Raw genomic sequence first — 19,592 nt, 5'->3', positions numbered from 1 at the left:
CCCCCCCCCCCCTGAACTGGAAATACGCCTTGTTGCGGCGACGTTTTGAAACCGCGGCGAGGCCGGCGGAGGCGAAAGCGGAGGCGTAGCACCGTATCGCTCTCAGCGTTCCTGTTTACGCCTCGTGGGTGGTACGCGAACGACCCGTTCTAGGGACTTTGTGCTTCGCCGCCAGCCTCAAGTCTGTCCGTTTGGATTGCCAATCGGGGACTGGTTAGGGACGGAGAGGCGGGAGTAGGTACAGAGCGTTCTTATGGGTGCTGAGATGGCTTCGGCAAGGGCTTGAGATGAACGTTTTGGATGACTGCGACGAGTTGGTCTTTGGTAATGCGAGCGACCGTGAATGGTTCCGTAGCTGCAGTGTTCGGATACGTGCTTCGTTTCCCTGAGGTCTTTTGGCGAAGAAATGGAGGGTTTATGATCTCCTTAGGCTGTTTCAATGCGTGGGGGCATAGCGAAGCTGCTTCATGACATCCAAAGAGCTGTGGTCACGAAAGAAGCGTGTCAATTATTACAGTGCTGTAGGTGCTAGCATTTACGTGTCGTGACTATGAAGCAGCTGAGCATGAACCCACAGCAAAAGCATAGGGATAGAGTGGTAGCGCAGCGTAGCGTGATCCGATGTGCCTTTCAAGACTTTGAAAGGTGGAATCTTTGAGCAATTACAAAAAATAATGGTGGAATGGCGAAGTAGCCAGAATGGCGATTCGCGAGCAACGCGCCGACAAGCGACTGCCATCGCGTAGACAACAAAACCAGACTTGAATTCCACCGCGCGAGTTGAGACTCGAACCCCCGATTTGAGACTACATAATCAGAAATGGTGCAAAAGGCTGCCATCGTGCGGAGCGGGTGGTGCACACCTCAGTTGGCAATCCGATCAGCAATGCTAGCCGGTGCTAAGCGTAAGCGTCCAACTTGAGCAGTCACCATGTCGATACGGGATCAAGGCCGCCTCTCGCGCAAGGCTTAAAACGCATGTTCGAACCGAACCGAGTACAGAGACCGCCTGATCAGAAGTTGGGGGACAACTTTTTTTGTTATTTCCCTTTTTTTCCCTGGATTATTCTCGCCTCTCTGCAGAATATCGACTAACAATTTACGAAGCACACTTTTAGACAGCGATTCGATGGAACTAAGAAAAGTCATACTGTGTGCGGTTGGCAAGGTGATTTTGATATTGCACTGATTTGTTTTATTTCACATCTGAGTTCGCATTTCCCTTTGCTCGTATCTCCATGAGCAGCTTATGGATCAAAGAGTCACTCTGAAGTAAATGGATCCGTGGGAGCTAGATTCTCAAATATCAATTGTAGGCCGCATTTAAGGCGGAAGGGAACGGTTTTGTCGTGATCATCAGTTCGAGAGGACGTTGCGGTGTCACCGATGCTGCGGTGCTGATGGTGGTAAGGCAACAAGGCAAAACACATAACCCCTTTCTACATTCTGTTGGCTCGGACGTCGTCATCTTACCGCAGCAGCTCTCGCGGTGTCAACAACATCAGTGCGACAAAAACCCCCCGCCACAATGCAATCGTAGCATTTCCCTCCTTTTGCTTCTTGTACATACATGTCTTACTGTTGTTTATTCAGAATCTCTTCCAAAACCTCGACTTTTGCTCAGCACAAATGACTCTCTTTAAGCGAGACGACCCTTTCTCATCTGAGCCTGAGGGCGCAGCCGGTGAAGAAGGCGGAACGCTGATCACATTCGCGCGTATTCTGGCATTTCTGTTCGCGGCAGTGCTGAGCTGGATACTCTACCGCGTAATCACGGGCGCTTGGCGGCAGTATAAGCACAACAGCACCCAGTCCCTGTTTGGCAGACGACGCGGCGCATACCGGAGGATACCGACTTTGAGACTGCACAGGCCGGAGGAAGACGGATATAGAGACGAGGATGAAGAGCTAGATGTAGATGACACACCTAGCGCGCTTCATGGTCGTGGGAAGGGCAAGGCGATGGATTATGACGTTGACGAGGGATTTCATGACGGAGAAAGCAGCCTGGACATCAGACGAAGCGCAGATGTGTGGAAGGACCTACCGGAGAGGCCTTTACCTGATAAGCCGCTGCCCGACGTGCCGCGAGGTTGACGGGGACTGGAGGTAGTACATACGCACTTCGATTTGAAAACGCGTAGGCGATCTAAGGGGTAGCACACGCTCTAGCGAAGAAGCGCTGTTGAAGCGTAAATGGCTTTGATGCTCTTTTTGCCATCCACCGCAGTAGCGCATGATTTAGCAAATGTCCCATACCCTCATCTTCGTTGGAGACGGCTCAATCCTTGCTACGCGTGGACCTGCAAATCTTCGCCAACCAAGCTGCTGACTCTGACACATCACCGTGGGTTTGAATAGTCAGCTTTATCGATTGCGAATCTGTTTGTTTGGATCTTCAGGCGGACGGAATCCACAAGCCGATCCTCGCTCAGAACCGTTGCTCCATCTCGATACCTGTACCGCAATCAATACATTTACAACGTTGGCGCACAGCAATTTAGAACGAAAGAAGCGGTCTAAACAGTGGACCATTTGCGTGTATGTAACAAGCCAATTTGCAGAAACCTAACGTAAGCGGGTACCTGCTTGCTCTGTTGTCAATATTCTAATTGGTTCATCATCATGGCCTTCCATCCGTAAGCGCTTCGCATGAGATGCGATCGAAATTACTTTCTCATTAACATTTTCCCTTTCTACCGAGTGCTGTTTTCGGTGTTTCAACAATGGTGCAGGCTTTTATGCTGAACACGAACACCGTGCCTTCAAACGGATCAACTAGGTTAAGCGCTGTCAAGATACTTGCCGAGCAAACGCATGGTGCGTAGTGAGCTCTATTCGTCACCTCAAACATCGAGCAATCATCCTGCCGTGCCTATCCTGATCCGAAACTTCCTGCGAAATATAAGTGGACAGTCATGTCCGCGTTAGCCGGCAAAAGACTGTGACCCAATCCGAGCATCAGGTTTGTACAACATTGCTTTAGAATAACACAGGCTTCACCTTACTTAGCCACATAAAACAATCAATATTTCGCGACGCGTTGCGGATAAACGCCCTACCAGCTTGTCATACAAAATCACGGCCATAGCTGTGCAGTCTTACAAGATGAAATGGACTCCTTTGCCTTCAACGATGCCTCCTTCGGCCTTGGAAAACACTACGGATTCGCCGACGAAGTAACGACACAGGCATTGCAGACGAGCTCTGAAAACGTGACCAGCCCTTTAACGAGCTCAGACACGGCTACTTTCAACTACAACGTGTTCTTTGGAGAGGACGCCTTCAAAGATGGCTCGTACAACACTTCTGAGACCAAGATTGAGAAAGACCAGCCTCTAAAATCAATTGAAGATGAAATAGAAGCTGCAGCATCGGTTGCAACCAGTGGGGATCAGAATGACAGAGGTCATTCAACCACCGCTGTTACAACATCTTTGAGCGGCTGCGATGAAACCCAGTCTAGTTCGGTCACAGCTATCTTTTCAGAGAGTGGTATGAAAGATGGCTCAATTGACACGACCATGTACATCCCAACAGGTATTGAGGCTATCTTTGAAGAAAAAAGCTATATAGAAACGGAATTGGAAGACGTGGGCGGCTTTCCGCAGCTTGACGGCCCGTTTCTGCAGCCTAACCAGCAACTGAATGGGATGCCAGGCACTATCACGCAAATCCAGCAAAAATTATTTCATTCAGTCACTCCAGAATCTACTTCTCACCTTCAGTTACCGGAAATGGCATACAACAGACGACGGTCTCAGACAGTGCCTCCGGAGTTTGACTCAGGCACGTACTTTCAACGACCCACATGTACTGGCAGAAACATTTCGCAAGGCCGATATTCCCAAAGGCCTTTTGGCCAGAGCGTCTCTTCTCTACCTAACCAGAACGTGGTATTCAGTAACAGAATTAACAGAAGGTTCCCTGACGATCCCATACAAACAAGTGCACCGCGTTCACATCCAGTTACATCTCCACCTTGTCAAACTGCCTCGACGACAGTGCAGCAAGAGTTTATTCCAACAGCCTCGCGCCCTCAGTCTCTCGATCCAGAAGTGCGCTTGAGTTTGCTCCGTCGCACCCGTGACATGTCTCCTGATCGTAGCCGCAAGATTAAGCGACAAAAGCAGAACCGAACAATCATTCCGCCAGCCGTGCACACGTATGTACAGTCCTTGTCCCCCAATGTGGACATGGCATCGTATGGGATAAATCAAGCTATGACAGCTGTGGAGTTTCTGCTGAGGGACATGGCAGAAAAAATTAAGTATGCAAAGGATGAAGAGATTGAGAAGTATGCGTCTAGGTTACGCAAGCTTTGTGTCGAGTTGAACTGATAAATTCAGAGAACGAAGTCAAGCGCGAGCGTTTAATTCTACAATCACATCTGTTAAGACTCCTCTCGCGTCGATGGCCTCAAAGAGGTCCCCGCCCTTTGAGGTACCTAAAACAGGCGAGGAAATCAGGGAGCTGAACAGTGAGTGGTGCGAAGAAACGCGTTCTTGTCCACACTGACGGACGACAGCGCAACGTATACAGGCATTGCTTGACTTCTTCGACATACCATTTGTTACCACGATGTTTCTTCACGACAAGAAGCTGCTGTACCTGAACTTCCTAGGCGCCAATGGCACACTGAAGCACCTGGTTCTGGATTGAATGGGATTGATACCGGAACCAAAGGCTTGCTGTGTAACTAGACGCAGAATATACTCCAAGTGAGCTAAACCATGCTAGGCTATGTGAATTCAACCAAAACTCCCGACATCGACCCTGCTCAAGAGAGAAATCTTATTCTACAGTTTATGATTGTCTGTACTATTTGTGCATACCCTGGCACCGATCACATCAAATTGTTGGGACACCGAATTTCAGGGTGCCGTACCAAAGATTTTCAGCGATGAACTAGAGCAAATGCTAGCATCGCGAGTGAGTTGCCTCCCCAAGTCTTGCACCAAGGAGCGACGACTTCGCCGCCAAGGCGAGGCTTAACTTCTCTCGCCGGAGCGTGACCGACGCTCATCTGTCCTTGTGTGGTTCGCCATTTGCTCACAAGACAAGCGGAAAGCTTCCCTTCTCAGACAGACGACCGGAATTAATGACTCGGAACATATTGACGTAGACGCTCAACGCAAATTGAAACCATGTGTCTCGTGTAGACAAGTATTCTAATTCACTGAGCAACATCCTCTCGCCGTTGAGGAATGGACGCAACACTGACCAAGGGATGAATTTTTATCCCACACCACCAACGATCCAGGCCGAGATCTGTGTTCGCATACCGGACGAGATCAGATGCAGCGGCAGGGATTCCGAGTGGAGAGGAGGGTTTGCGCGCAAGTTCCAGCATATTTTCCTTGAAGGACCCGTGGCAGACTCTGAAGGCAACCTTTTTGTCGTCGATGTGCCATATGGCAGAATCCTCAGGGTCGACGCTGAGAAGAGGGTGTCGGTGTGTGCCGAATGGGATGGGGAGCCCAATGGCCTTGCCATCACTCCCGAAGGGAACTTGTTGATTGCGGACTACTAACAGGTACATCCATGTGCTCACGGACTGACCCATATCAGCACTGACACGAGCTGGTAAAGGGGCTTTTGGAATTCGACCCCAGCGCGAGCAAGGTCTCGCCGAAGCTCACCAGGCGACATCTGGAGCGCTTCAAAGGCCCAAATGACCTGATCGTGGACTCGCGAGGCAACATCTACTTCACCGACCAAGGCCAGACGGGCATGACCGATCAGACGGGTAAGGTGTACCGTATCCACCCGGACGGCAAGCTAGACACGCTCGTTGAGAACGGCATATCGCCAAACGGACTCGTTCTTTTGCTCGACGAGAAGTTCCTGTACGTAGCGATGACCCGCTCAAGCCAGGTGTGGCGGCTGCCACTTCACGACGACGGTACGACGACGAAAGTGGGCGTATTTTTCCAGTCCTTTGGAAATGCCGGGCCGGAAGGTCTCGCGCTCGATGAGGAGGGCAACTTGTTCGTCTGCCATCCAAGCCTGGGTTCAGTTTTCGTTGTCGACACCATCGGTGTGCCGAAGGCGAGAATAGTCAGCGGCAGCGTTGGCATCAACTTGACGAATTGCTGTTTTGGAGGTCCAGGGAACAAGACGCTGTACATAACAGACAGTCTTGAGGGAAACATCCAAAAGGTCGAGTGGCATTGTCGGGGAGCCAAGACTATTCCTACAGTGAAGAAATGTGCTTCCACGATTGGAGATTCGTGAAAGAGACATGATTTCTATGCGCATTTTGATGACGCGTTTGAAAAGGCAAATTTATTGAAGGTTGCAGATTTCTTTGTACCAGCCTTAGGGAGCATGCGCATAAGAGAAGACCGTCACGCGCCGTTGAGGCGTCCCAAATACACATCGTGAGCTGTACGCTGAGCTGGAGACGAACTCCATGTCATGTTTGTTCCGACTTCAAAGTCGCCACGAGTACCGCGATCAGCTATTGCAGATAGCAGGTTTTTTCGATTCTTCTTGCTACTCGCTCTAAAAATAGTGCCTCCAAGAATGCTTCTGCCGTCCGATTGTGGTTCGACTATCCAAGACAGGAGTTTTCTCCATTCCATAAGACTCAACCCTTCCTTCTATCTCACGAGCTCATCATGTTATACTTCGGGCTCCGTCCTCTGAATCAATCAAACTTCCTGTACGTAGTTTGCTGGCACGCTCTTTGTCACGCCTCCCCTCTCTACCTCGCACCAACCGTCACCGCTGTCCTTGCTAACAAGCACGAACCGATCTCCTTCCTTCATCGAGTGCTCCGCATCTGTTCTCGCTTCGTAATCGTACATCGCCTCAACATACTTGACACGTTTCGCGCCCCGACGTGGAGCTACCGCCGGTCCTTTCTTTCTGCCCGCAGCTGCAGCGGCAGCGGTGGACGAAGATGCCGTATGTGAAGAAGAGTTGCTATAAGTTGAAGCAGGCCGAGTAGACGTGTTCACTGGAGGAGGAAGGTTTTCAACATAGCTGGCAGGCACGAGACCAATTTCTCCACCAGCGCGGACTCGGAGCCAGCCAGAACCGTCTGTGCATGTAACAAATCAGTATCTCGGTGAGCTGGAGAATAAAATTCAGATACGTACCATCCGCTTCAACTATGACAACCTCTTGCCCTTCCATTACACTGATTTCGCCTTCTCCACCCGCTGTGTAAGGGTACATCATCTTACCCCTTGGCTCGTTCGAGCCTGCAGCCCCGCCACCAACGTCGGACTGAGGTTCCGGATCTGCAGTAATATACTGCGCTGGTGGAGGAGCGACAATACGATTCCTCCTGCCTCCAGCCACTGCGGATGTAGAGCTCCTTTTGGCCGGAGCGGCGGCCGTCTCATCCGCATCTGTCGCGGCACTGATGCTTTGCGTGCCACTCACGCTTCTGTGAGCCGTAGCAGAGTAACCCGAACTCAACGTGTTCATCGTATCGCTCCTGTGCAGACTGGTTCTTGCTGGTGTGCCCGCGCTCAAGTCTGTGGAACTCCCGTTCGCAGATGTTCCGTTCGCGCTGACGGCACTGTGTTTCGCGGCTTCTTGTCGCTCTGCCTTTATCTTTTTCTTCTCCTCCTTTCCTAGCTCTCCCGGGCAGTCTGCAGGGCATTTCATTTCGCACTTCGAGTGACATGTGAAGCCACAGTCGCGACAAATGAAGCCTTTGGCGTTGATGCCCCAGATGCGGTCGCCGCACAGATCGCAATTCGTGGGGATCTTAAAAGTCTCAGATTTGAAGTTGTGGTTACGTGCACCTATCGAGACGTCCCCCACTGCAGACGTGATTGTGCTGATTTCAACTTCCGCACTAACGCGCTGACGCTCAGTTTCGTGCAGAGACGTCTGCAGGTCGAAGATCTGCCTTACAATCTCGACCTCGTCGCGTTTGTCGGTGCCAGCGCGTATGTTCTGTCTAACACGTCGAGCACCCTCAACCTCTCTACGCTTTGCTTCTGCCTCGCGCTTGAGTTGCGCAAGCTGGCCCTTGCTCTTGGTGAGAACGTTACGCAAAAAGTTTTTGGCCTGTTCGTCTGAAGCAAGCACATCGTCGTCCAGCCAGACGGGAGACGGTTCGAACACCATGTCTGGTGGTTCTGGCCACTGCGCCATTGCATTGTGTCGAGCAAACATCAGAGAGTCTAAGGACGGATTGTTTCGCGGTATCTCGGCCGCGAGATGATCCACATAGCCTATGCTGGTCGTGAGCATCTGCTTCTCCAGACTAGCTGCCCGTAACCATATGTTGTTCAAGCTCGCTACCCTTGTCTCGTTGAGATCTTGCAACGAATCCAGCAGCTCCGGCACGTATACGTGGTAGTATCGCTCCTTCTGCTTATTGGTCACGTTGATGCAAATGATATAGGTGTTCTTGACGTTGTTCATCTCCGCGGTATGCTGATTGTACGAAGCCTGCGCCTTGCCCTTGCTCATGTCGAAAGCGCCGTCTACCTTCTTGCGCTGCTTCTCAACATCCTGGCATACGCTGTCGTAGCGCCCCTTCATCTTGCGCAAGTCTGCGTATGAATTGTCTCGTTCCTTCTCAAGCCTGGCGGCGTAGTCGGCGTGGAGTTTCCGCAGCTCCTCGTAGCGTGTGGCAAGGTGCTTGAGGGGTTCGGCGAGGCTTCCGATCAACTGTTTAGAGAACTTGTCGTGTTCTGCGGCACGTTGCTCGAGGGTTGTGAGCTGGGTTGCCCAAGTAGACATTGACGCACTGTTTCCCACATAGGTCAGCACTCTGAACCCATTCTGCGCAGCTCGAGTCGTGAACGCATAGGCATGTATCGATATACCTCTCCAGGGAGCCCGGCGTAACCAGCGGGTTCTCTCCTACGCTTAGCGCAGCGCTCTTCTTCGCCTTGCGTTCGAAATACTTCCGCGCGAGTGCCTGCAGCTTGCTGGCGTATTCGGACTCGATGGCGCTGCGCTCGCGGTAGAACTGTTGCACATCGTCTAGGAACGCAATGCCCTGCGACACCTACGACCGACTCCACTGTTAGCCCGCCTTGTGCTTTTTTTCCGCCCTCCTCGAGCACGCGTAACGTACCCAGGCGTTCACGGGCTTGAATCCATCCTATGCTTGCCACGGTGGTTAGCTATGCTTCCAGCTATGGTGCACGCCGGATACACCGGGTGATCAAGACACGCACTTTCAGCTCCGCGCCAAAGTGCGCTACCTCTACTTCGGTCATGATGGAGCGCGGCAGGTATGCGAAGTCCGGGGTGAGTAGACAGCCACAGAGAAAGAAGTCATAGGCGGAGCAGGTAGGTAATGTGGATATCTGGCATTTAGTTCCGCATCTGGATCGAGCGTTGCATGTCCTTGGTCGTTCGCATGGGCTGCAGGTGAGTGAATAATGCCAGTCATTAGTGGGATGTCCTACGGTCCTCAGCCGATCTGACGCCAGCGGCCGCCGCCATCTCGGGTGGCTGTGTGGCCGAACTGTGGGGCAACTCCAGGCCAACCGTCTGTACGGAGTAGCTCACGCTCGTCTTCTTCGCTCGCGCACTCATCATCTAATTGCCTGAGACGCGAGGAAGGGCCTGCAAGAAGCGTCCGCCTCGGAGTGCACTCAGTTCGTCGACTTTTAGTGTACGAACCTGTCATTGGAGTAAGATTACTTGGCAGTGCCTACGACTGACGATGCTCATGCCGTCTCGTTGCGACAAGCCTTTCAGCGAAGTCTTTACAATGCATGATTCTATATTACACGTAGGCGAATCGAATGTCATGAACTCCAAATACGTGGACGACGCAGTCGTGTGGGCTCAGGACGAAGGAAACAGGAAGCTATGCATATACAGCCGTCCACAGCTCCCGCACCCGCGAAGTGAATGCTTCTTTTGGCCATATAAATTGCTCGAGAGTTTGAAGCAGCTCTGGCCAAGATTCGAATTGGCCACCAAACCTAGATACGTTGTTTTCCCGCAGCAGCTCGACGTATTCCGAACGAGCAACGTCTTCTGGAGAGAGCGCCCCACCAGTATACAGCAACCAGACTAGGAGATCCTTGTGCTCGTCCCACAAAGGATTGGAGCGTGACTCTCGAAGTTGATAAAGAAGTTGTCTAGAAATGTGAGGCTGTACCCCTACGTTCAGCCTAGGCACGTGTGAGTCAACCTTGAGGATGCAACTCACAGGAATCACCAAAGCACACCAAACTGTGCAACACAACATGGCAGAGCACAGATATGCTGCAAGCCGACAGCACTCCGTGACCTGGCCCAGCCCCGACAGCATCATAAGCCGCGAGTGTATCGATGCAATGTGGTTGTTTAGAAACGCCATTTGAGTTACGTCACACTGAGTAAACCGGGCCACGTCGCGAATGCACTGCAGTCCGTGGATGTCCTCGATCACCTCGATGAACGGTTCAGAAAACATGTAGGATCGTTTTCCAAATCCCGGAGGAAGTTGGAAGAATGTAGGTGAGAAAGGGTCGCGGCTCCAGTGCAACTCGGCAAATGTGGTGTGCGACACAATACGCGTAGAGCCCGCGATGACAGACGAGTTCAGGTCTTGCCTACAGTCCATTGTGATTACAGGCCACGAAATGAAATTATACCTTTGCTCACCAGAATATGGCACGCTTTATGCCGGCGGTGAGATGAATTCGTCGAGATCTGCTCAAGTCGAGGACCTGCTTGACGGCATTCATATGAAGTTGAACCTGGGAGACCCTCCCGAGGCGAGCCTAATTAACAGGCGTCAAAGATGCAGGCCAAGCCGAAGTGGACGGTTGTCAGCCATATAGACAGTACTCACCTCTACTCCAGCCAGGAGCAAGATGGCCCCAATCGTCGCCTCGGACGTAGCTTGCTCTGGAGACGTGATATTTTCACGGATGCAGGCGAGCGTTTTCCCTTGATAGTTTAGACATTCCCGATCAATGGACCCTTCCGTCTCGGCAACGGCAAGAGAAAGCATTACAGCATTTAGCAAAGCAGGATCAGCCGATCCCGCCGGGAATACGGAGCTAAACCTTTGAAACGCGAGCTCTTCCTTGACGCTGAAAACAGGCTCTGGAGCGTGTCTTGCCCTATCTAAATTACCACGACTTAGCCTTCTAACTAACTACACGCGGTACGACTCACGGTTTACTAGCAGTTCTTGCAACCGGCGCGTGTCAACAGGAAGCATCTGAAAGGGATCTAGAACGCCAAGGAATAAGGGATACAGTGACGGAGGCAGCATCTGGAGAGTGGATGCTTTCTTCTTTGAGAAGCCAGTTGTGTCTTCATGCATCATCGCACAGAAATTCGTTCGCAGTTCCTGCTGCAGCTTCCGCTTCTTTTCGATGGCTTGCCGGACCGCATGTGACTTTGCACGACGCCTCGCGGCTTTGTCGCAAGGCCCGTTTGGAAATTGAACTGCTACGAAATGCAGACTCCCGCCTGGCGACCGGAGTTAGTAACCAAAAGAAAGGAAAAAGTAAGAATAGAACAAGCGACAACTCCCCATCTCCGCGACGCCTACCCTTTGAATCGTCGCCTTCTGCGTCTGAAAACCCGCGGCTCCCTGATCCTACGTCCATCGGCGTCAACCAGCTACCAAACGACCGGATCAGCTCTATGATAGGATACTTTCTCACTGTGTCTGGGAGTGCAAGAGTGAGACGAACACGTAGAAGCATGCTAGTATCACGTGATGCAGAACTAGATTATAAATCACGAATTATGGTCCAACATAATTGCGACCCGCTCTCGCTAAAATAGTGACAAGCCGAGTCTCAAATGGGAATTACCTGGTTTCCCTTTCAGGAAAGATCTCTATCTGAACAGTCCGGTCAAAGCTTTTGAAGCCGACAACTGAAGTACCTCTGTTCCAAACGTGGAAGCACCTCAGTCCGCGTGTTAGAATTCGCCTGGTGTAACAAAGATGTGTGAATCTATAAGCGTGTCACAGATTTCTTGCGAATATATATTCAAGTTGGCGAAAGGGAAATTCCACAGTGTTCATTCCATCTAGATATTGCAACTACGACTAGTTATTTTCGAGACAGCTAGAGCTATTTTCTCACGTTCCCTGTTCGCTCGTCATGTCCACATCTCGCCTTTTTCGACCTCTGAAAATTGGCAACATGGACGTGAAGCACCGCATAGGGATGGCGCCTCTCACTCGATTGCGAGCGACAGACGATCGCGTGCCGACGCCATTGATGAAGGAATACTACGGTCAGCGAGCTGCTGTACCTGGCACTTTGATCATCACGGAGGGTACGTGCGTGTCACCTTCGGCCTGTGGTGGCTTCGTCAACGCACCAGGCATCTGGAGCGAGGAGCAGGTCAAGGCCTGGAAAACGATCACGGATGAGGTTCACCGAAAAGGTTGCTTCATCGTCTGTCAGCTATTCGCAATGGGCCGTGCCGCGGACGCGGAGACATCAGCGAAAGAGAGCGTTGAAGTTATTGGTCCTAGCGCAATTCCCATTGATGAAGCCTCCCCCGTGCCCCGAGAGATGACAGTCTCTGAGATCAGAGAGACAGTTGAAGACTTCGCAACCGCCGCGAGGAACGCGATCAAGGCGGGATTCGATGCAGTCGAGTGCCACGGCGCCAACGGCTATCTGATCGATCAATTCATCCAAGATACGAGCAACAAGCGCCACGATGAATACGGCGGCAGCATACCCAATCGGTCACGCTTTGTTGAAGAGGTTATGAAAGCGATGGTGGACGCTGTTGGTGCGCAACGTGTCGGCCTGCGTCTGAGTCCGTGGAGCTCCTTTCAAGGCATGAGGATGAAGAATCCGATCCCGCAGTTCACGGATGTCATTCTCAGGGCCGATAAGCTGAACCTAGCCTACCTCCATCTCGTCGAGTCAAGGATGTCTGGAGCCGAGGACAGCGAAGGCTGTGAACGGCTGGACTTCGCGTATCGGCTGTGGGCCGGGCCTGTCCTCGTTGCGGGAGGATACAGCGTGGCGGAAGCGCAGAAACTTGTTAACGAGGACTACCCGGAGAAAGACATTGTCGTCATTTTCGGCAGACTGTTTATTGCGAATCCGGATCTGGTGTACCGGATAAGAGAGGGTATGCAACTGACGGCATATAAACGAGAGACGTTCTACACGCGCAAATCGCCGGTAGGCTACGTGGATTATCCCTTCAGCGCGGAATATCTAGCCAGCGAGTATGCTCGTGCTGGACTAGTCTAGCCCGCAGTGATAGAAGAATACCATAAATAGTTATTCATCTTCCTCTCATCGATCTAAGTCGCAACGCTCGTGAACTCAATGAAGTGGGAATGCTGATAAGGCATTGTGAGAGACTTGCGCGTTCAAAAAATTCACTCAAATCTTCCTTGCAGATTTAGCCTTGAGAGTCGCGAAAGTTGAGTGATGCCTACGCCATCCCTATAAGGACTATCGCTATGGAGCGAATGCCATTACTGTCTGGTGTTCAAGTATTAGTTGAGTCGGCGCACATTTCACGTGCAGATGTATCAGACGTACAGGCAATCGACTCCTGAGCAATTGCCTTCGCTTGCCAGCTGGATGTTCTAAGCGCAACGCTTGACGAGTGAACCTCTGCGCCAAATCCAACATATGGTGATAGACAGGTTCTGGATGAGATTATTTCTTGAATTCGACTGAGTCAGGGGATATCTAAAGCTTCGTTTTTGTGATGCGCCCGTCCCCGCGGCTAAATGCGTGACAAGAACTCGCTGCTGAAATCCATCAAGATATGCATGCACAGCACGTCCATGAAATGGAGAAGAGTTCCGAGCCCTCGTTTGCACATACAAACACGTTCCGTCGTTCCTTCAGTTCGAATACCTGATTCCTCACAATGACTCTAAGGTTCGTGGTGCTTAGAACCGTCATCAATCTCATCGTGTCCAAATTCCAGGCTCTTTCCTTCAAGACCCAAAAGGACGTCCTATGCTGCGGCACCATCAATCATTGCATCGCCCTCGCTTTGCATTTCCTTTGTCGTCTTTCCTGCCCTATTACTTTTAATGACCTTCTTAACGATCTCCTCGACCTTGTCCCAGTCGTCGGTTGGAAGAGGCTCAATTGCACACTTGAAATGTGATGAGATCTCGTTTAGCTGCTCCCACCCACGTCTATCACTAATAAAGCTGACCGCAACGCCGACCTTGCCGAAGCGTCCAGTACGGCCAATGCGGTGCAAGTAAGTCTCTGGATCAGCCTGTCCGTTTCGACCCTCGGGAATGTCGTAGTTGACAACCATGGTGACCGAGGATACATCGATACCACGGGCTAGGACGTTTGTGGTTATGAGTACTTTCGCTGCGCCAGAACGGAAGCGATCGATCGTGTTGTCACGATCGGCCCCCTCGAGGGCACCAGAAAGGTGAGCCACTTGGTGGCCGTCAGCGATCATTCGGCGCTCAATTTCTTGGGCAGTATCTCGGCGCTACAGCTGAAGTCAGCGAATTCGCCCCTGGAAATAAAGTGGTGATGGAAAGAGCTTGCCTTGCAAAAAATGATGGACGATGAAATGGTGAGAAGGCCGTAGAATTGGACGAGCGTGTTGTATTTTGTTTCTTCGGAGTCGCAGTCAAAGAAGAATTGCTTGATGCCCTCCACTGTGAGTTCTTCATGCTTGAGCGTGAGCTGGTTGGCGTTTGGCGCGAAGGTCTGGGCAAAGGCGAGCACCTGATCGGGGAAAGTGGCAGAGAAAAGGGTGACCTGGATATTTTTTGGCATCAGTGCACGTACGCGCTTGCACTGATCGCCCAGTCCTTGTTGGTCAAGCATGTTGTCCGCCTCGTCGAGCACAAGGACCTTCACTGTTGACGGGTTGAGCATGCGCTTGCGAACCAGATCCATGACTGTGCCAGGCGTGCCTACAACAATGTGTCCTGTGAGAGGAGCTTTGCGTGTAGGGTCGGGTACGGCAACGTCGACCTTCAGGTTGGACATAAATGCACCCATAGTCTCTATGACGCCCACAATTTGGCGTGCTAGCTCGCGGGAGGGTGCGAGCACGAGACCTTGCGGGGAGTTTTTGGTCAAGTCAACGCGCTTGAGAAGGTTGAGCACGAAGGCGGCAGTTTTACCTGTACCCGACTGCGATTGTCCGATCAAATTCGTTGGCGGGTCGGCAAGGAGAAGAGGCAGAGCACGCTCCTGGATCTTGGAAGGCTTTCGAAAGTTCATGGAGTACAGGCCCTTTAGAGCATCTGGGGGCCTAGTCAAACAATGTTAGCACAACCTCCACATTCGCGATTGAACAAGGCAAGGATATGAGAGAAACGCACAATCCTAGCTCCTCGAAACTCTTAGCAGAATATAACGGGTTATTCGGGTCCGCCTGCAGATCTGCGAGCTTCACTTCCACATCCCACTCCGGCTCTTGAAGGGTTGACCCGTTCTTGGCTTCGCTGGCCCCATCTGTCTGCGGAATAGGAGCGGCGGAAGTCTCTGAGGCCATTCTGGGGGGTGATATTCTGTGTATGGAGCGACTTGAAAAGAGATGGTGCTTCGACACGGAGCGCGAAGCCTTTTTTTAACGGAGACAAAGGAGCTCAGGCTCCGGTAGGCTGCGATTCACTGGCGGCAGCCTGACCAAAGGAGGTGAAGCGGCAACAGACGTGCGACTCCAAGCCTTCGGCGACACTTGAGGCAAATGATATCGTAGAAGTGAATGCGGGTTTTGAACGTGCGTGTTGGTGACAGGCGAAGAGACTGTGAGTGGTTCCGCCGTGCTTCGATATTTTGGCGTCTGAGCTTGGGCCAAGACCCCTCGTCTACTTCCGCTTTCCTGCGCGCCCACTTTCCACTTTCAATCCCACTCCGCGTCATTGTCATCCTCTGGTTCGATCGTCTCCGCTCAAATATCGAAGAGAGAGTTGAATGCCTGTTGTAGCCAGCTCATCAAATTCCACACACTTCCGTCGACTCGTGAAGATCTCAATGCTGATGACAGATCCACTGCCACAGACATGACGCCGCCCTCAGAACACTCATCTCGACGACTGGGCATCCTCCGCTTCTTGCGAATACAACGAGAAATGTAACATGCGCTTGTAGTCAGTCAGACGCGGCAATGGAAGACTGCGGCGAATGTAACTCTGGTCATCGTTCGGTATCTGCATGGTCTGCGAGTCTATTGCGGGAAATTCCCTACTTGTGCACGTCTCGGATGCCCTAATTTTCGCCGCTCGAACCTGAATCGTATGCTTGTTGGTATATTATAGCATGTTTATATTGATCACACGCGCCTCTCAAAGCTAGTTCTTCAACTGTGCTGCCCATTGTGAATGGGTGGCAGAGAACGAATTCTCAAAGATTCGCGTGATCCAATACGCATCGGCAATCGTAGTCCTTAGCTGCTTTTTACCACTGTAACGTGATATTTGACCCAGAGGCGCGAAACCAACTGCAGCAGCGCCGCGCTTGAGCGTAATGAGGCACGGCAAGGCTCACAGGACGGAGCATGCTCTCACGACATTCGATATGCACAGCCAACTTTGGACAACCATGACGAAAAGGCATACTCGGGTCTCCATCATGCCTACATAATCCGTATTACGAAAGACACAGTCTCTTATTCCCTGTTCATATATCCCCTAGAACGAAGATAATGATGATTGTTGGCCCTATCTTCCGTCCATCTCATAAGCGTTACCATCCATCATGAATTGTCAACACGCGGAGCCTTGCGCTGGAAGAGTTCCTCAATGACGCAAAAAGTCCAAAATATGCCATCTTCAGCCATAGATTGCGGTATCGTGAAGTGAATCTGCAGCAGTTGTTGGATGGTCGTCACACAGCACCGACCTGGCTATCTAATGATATGTGATTTTGGTGCACAGGCTCTCGACAATTGTTTTGAGTGGACGTGGTCGGACACTTGCTGCATCAATAAGACTGGCGATACAGGTGAACTTCCCGAGGCTATAAATTCCTTGTTTGCCCGGTGCTGCGATGCTGGACGCTACTATGTGTATTTCTTGATGTAGAGGATGCCGCAGGTGAGGAGGTGCCAGTGGTAGATCTCAAAGCAATCATTAGACAGTCCGAATAATTCAAACGCGGCTGGACACTCCAGAAATGTATTGCTCGGAAAGGCTACTCTTTCTTCTACGCGAATTCGAAGTACATTGGTTACCAAAGAACTTTGGCGCCCGTTCTCTCCAAAATCACCAGGGTAGATGAGCGCTTACTGAACAGGGTGTGAGGCTTGAGCTATTTCGGCTTCGCGCAGAAGATGAGCTGAGCTACATTGCGGAAAACGTCAAAACCCAAGCACTCGGCTCACCTGATTGTTTTCATGTGTCATCATAAACTGCGTCCTACGACGTTGTCGCTTGGCGCAGCTTCTGAAGATCGCAGGCCAGAATTCGATACTGAAGCTGCGCGTGGGCTGGGAGGTCTCCTGGTGTAAGGCGTTTCACCGAGGTGGATGGCGTTCCCAAGAGCTGGACCCGTCGGCAGAACAAGCATGGGCCTGCAAATCACGCCTTTGATGATAAATCTGCTAAGGCTCAGTATGGATCATACGTAGCGAAAAGCAGTGCTGCTCTGCTATTGCGAGTTGCTTTAGGATCCACGTCCATGTACGAGCGTTGTAGAGTACCAGAAATCAGGGTCCTCGAAGTGTGATGCGATACTACTGCGGACGCGTTGCAAAGCGCCAACATCGATTAGAACGTGACCATTGGATGAAGAGAAAGTTGTTCAGCGCTAATTCCAGCATACGGGCGACGGCTGCACACTCGAGATGGTTCGTCGGCTATGATGATGTGGCTCATATGGAGCTGCGCCAAAAACAAGCGCTCGAGAAGGTATGCCCCAAGAGAAGCGCGAGGGACAGGAAATGAAAGAAAAGAAGGTTAGAGCGGAGGAACGGACTGGCTAGCATATTCGTTCTTCAGGACTAGCTGCGGTAGCCGGAGCAAGTATATTGCGCAACGTGTACTTAGATACGGACGGCTGGACAAGGATGACGGCAACGATGGTAGCGACAGTTGAGGAAAGGAATTAGGGTTTTTCTCGGATCCTACGACAGTCAATATGGCGCTGGAGATGTCAACACTTTCGTCGTTCGCGAGCAAAGGCTTGGAGCAATAGCAGTAACCCGTTCCAGAAGCTCGTATTTTTATTGCAGCGATATCTCCGTATGACGAACCCTTAATTTAGCACCGTTAAGGAGCAGACGGAAAACAGTCGACAATGGAGCAATTGCTCCGACCACCAGATTATTCAGATCTCCGTATCTATTCGCTTCCTCGGTCCGCGCTCCGGTTTCGTCAGCGCCGCCTACGTCACTGTCAGAAATCCTCAAGACCGAAAATAAAGAGAGACCACATGCACAGAGCCGTCTCGCCACCGAGCAAAGAGGTCGCGGGCTCTGGCGGGCGGCTAGCAGGTTGCGAAGTCTTGACGACACCTGTAGCGGAAGGGGAGAGACTTCGTCTGAAGGGCTTAACCAAACTAGTGAGATCCATAGCGGGCACGCGCGCAAAATCGAAGGCTAGAAAAATCGCCAGGTCGTGCTAGTACCTCATGGTTCCTCGTACGGGCTTCGCTGCTCCTCGGATTGCGTTCGGCGGCGCCAGCGTCGATCATGACGTCTTTCCCTTCGAACTCGTGGCATGGTGACGGTGGTCGCAGGCGATTCCACATCCGCAAACTACTGTAGACGGTAGCGTCAATTTCGCAGTAAACTCCGTGGCTGGGACGGCGAAAGCGGATGCCTCGGACTACACAACCTTGGGGCATTCGCGATGAGGCAATACAGAGTGCAATCTATTTTGCCGCTTCTTCCGTATCGTCATTTCGCCAGCACACTTGGAACGTTGCCCTCTCCCCGACGCTCGCGGATCAGCCCAAGCAATGCAAAGGGAGATGGGTCAACGAGAGGATCCAGATACCCGAGCCGTTGCGCGCCGCTTGAGGTTGGGGTCCAGCGGAGGCTTGCCTAGATGACGGGTCTCAGGTCACGTTACACAATACTATTAGTAGTCTGTCTTGGGGCATCCTACTGCGCAGTATGATCTCATGTGCATCAACCAGATCGAAGAGAAAAAAAAAGCGCAAGACATTTGAACCCGGACTCGACTCCGGCGACCGACGTAAACCGTCGGCTCTCTGAAGCACACCGCTGGTGATAGGCCAAACTGGTCATGGGATCTCGTATCGCGTAGAAGGGAGACAGGACGTCCGCATTGAGCTGGTGTGGAACAGCGCAGCGCACGCCAAATAGCATATGATTGCGTTTCCGACGTTTGCTGCGATGTGGTCTGGGGGGCGCTTGACCATTTCTATACCGTGATGTTCGCGATGTGATAACCCTCTTACCATACTCAGCTCTGCTACTCGTTTCCCCACCGTCTCCGCGGTGGCCATGCGTCAGCATCGCGACGGTCCTCTGTGTGCGAGCGACTTTGCAACTCTTGCAGACGAAGAGGAAAGCGGAACGTGGTTGGACATACGAGTGGCCCCAGTTTTCATTAGCAAAGCTCCGCGACACAGAGCCGGGAACGGAGCTGGCTGATCGTGATGATTTTCGTTTCAGCGAGGCAACGATCGGAGCTTTTCATGCGTGCTTCTTGGACCAATCTTAGGGAAAAGGCAAGGGGGAGGAGGATAGACGAAAGTTGGTGGCTTTGG

At 51.7% G+C, this 19,592-nt stretch overlaps 6 protein-coding genes across 6 annotated transcripts; 3 read left to right on the top strand and 3 right to left on the bottom strand.

Moving 5' to 3' along the window:
• The first annotated feature begins 1,480 nt into the window (after nt 1-1,480).
• PV09_08158 (uncharacterized protein) lies at nt 1,481-2,640 on the top strand. The gene has a single exon (XM_016362017.1). The coding sequence runs from the start codon at nt 1,630-1,632 to the stop codon at nt 2,095-2,097; it is 468 nt and encodes a 155-aa protein (XP_016210137.1). The 5' UTR covers nt 1,481-1,629; the 3' UTR covers nt 2,098-2,640.
• Nucleotides 2,641-3,113: 473 nt separating this feature from the next.
• On the top strand, nt 3,114-4,662 carry PV09_08157 (uncharacterized protein; the record flags this gene model as incomplete). Its single annotated transcript, XM_016362016.1, has 3 exons — nt 3,114-4,297; nt 4,350-4,480; nt 4,529-4,662. 3 exons carry the CDS (start codon nt 3,114-3,116, stop codon nt 4,660-4,662), a joined length of 1,449 nt encoding a protein of 482 aa, XP_016210136.1.
• Nucleotides 4,663-6,419: 1,757 nt separating this feature from the next.
• Nucleotides 6,420-9,438, bottom strand: PV09_08156 (uncharacterized protein). Its single transcript, XM_016362015.1, has 5 exons — nt 9,156-9,438; nt 9,053-9,079; nt 8,799-8,983; nt 7,107-8,719; nt 6,420-7,048 (listed from the first exon to the last, which is right to left on the bottom strand). Exons 1-5 carry the CDS (start codon nt 9,195-9,197, stop codon nt 6,657-6,659), a joined length of 2,259 nt encoding a protein of 752 aa, XP_016210135.1. The 5' UTR covers nt 9,198-9,438; the 3' UTR covers nt 6,420-6,656.
• Nucleotides 9,439-9,606: 168 nt separating this feature from the next.
• Nucleotides 9,607-11,639, bottom strand: PV09_08155 (uncharacterized protein; the record flags this gene model as incomplete). Its single annotated transcript, XM_016362014.1, has 6 exons — nt 9,607-10,087; nt 10,145-10,529; nt 10,582-10,700; nt 10,772-11,049; nt 11,101-11,400; nt 11,483-11,639. The coding sequence occupies 6 exons, from the start codon at nt 11,637-11,639 to the stop codon at nt 9,797-9,799; spliced, it is 1,530 nt and encodes a 509-aa protein (XP_016210134.1). The 3' UTR covers nt 9,607-9,796.
• A 405-nt stretch (nt 11,640-12,044) lies between these two features.
• PV09_08154 (uncharacterized protein) lies at nt 12,045-13,163 on the top strand (the record flags this gene model as incomplete). Its single annotated transcript, XM_016362013.1, has 1 exon — nt 12,045-13,163. One exon carries the CDS (start codon nt 12,045-12,047, stop codon nt 13,161-13,163), a length of 1,119 nt encoding a protein of 372 aa, XP_016210133.1.
• A 230-nt stretch (nt 13,164-13,393) lies between these two features.
• On the bottom strand, nt 13,394-18,039 carry PV09_08153 (uncharacterized protein). The gene is made up of 3 exons (XM_016362012.1): nt 15,236-18,039; nt 14,448-15,165; nt 13,394-14,388 (listed from the first exon to the last, which is right to left on the bottom strand). The coding sequence occupies exons 1-3, from the start codon at nt 15,406-15,408 to the stop codon at nt 13,888-13,890; spliced, it is 1,392 nt and encodes a 463-aa protein (XP_016210132.1). The 5' UTR covers nt 15,409-18,039; the 3' UTR covers nt 13,394-13,887.
• Nucleotides 18,040-19,592: the final 1,553 nt, after the last annotated feature.

The sequence above is a fragment of the Verruconis gallopava genome, assembly GCF_000836295.1.
Source record: "Verruconis gallopava strain CBS 43764 unplaced genomic scaffold supercont1.37, whole genome shotgun sequence".
In the NCBI taxonomy this organism is placed as follows: Eukaryota; Fungi; Ascomycota; class Dothideomycetes; order Venturiales; family Sympoventuriaceae; genus Verruconis; species Verruconis gallopava.
The sequence above is the reverse complement of the archived record's forward strand: the minus strand, read 5'-3'. Positions and strand labels throughout refer to the sequence as shown.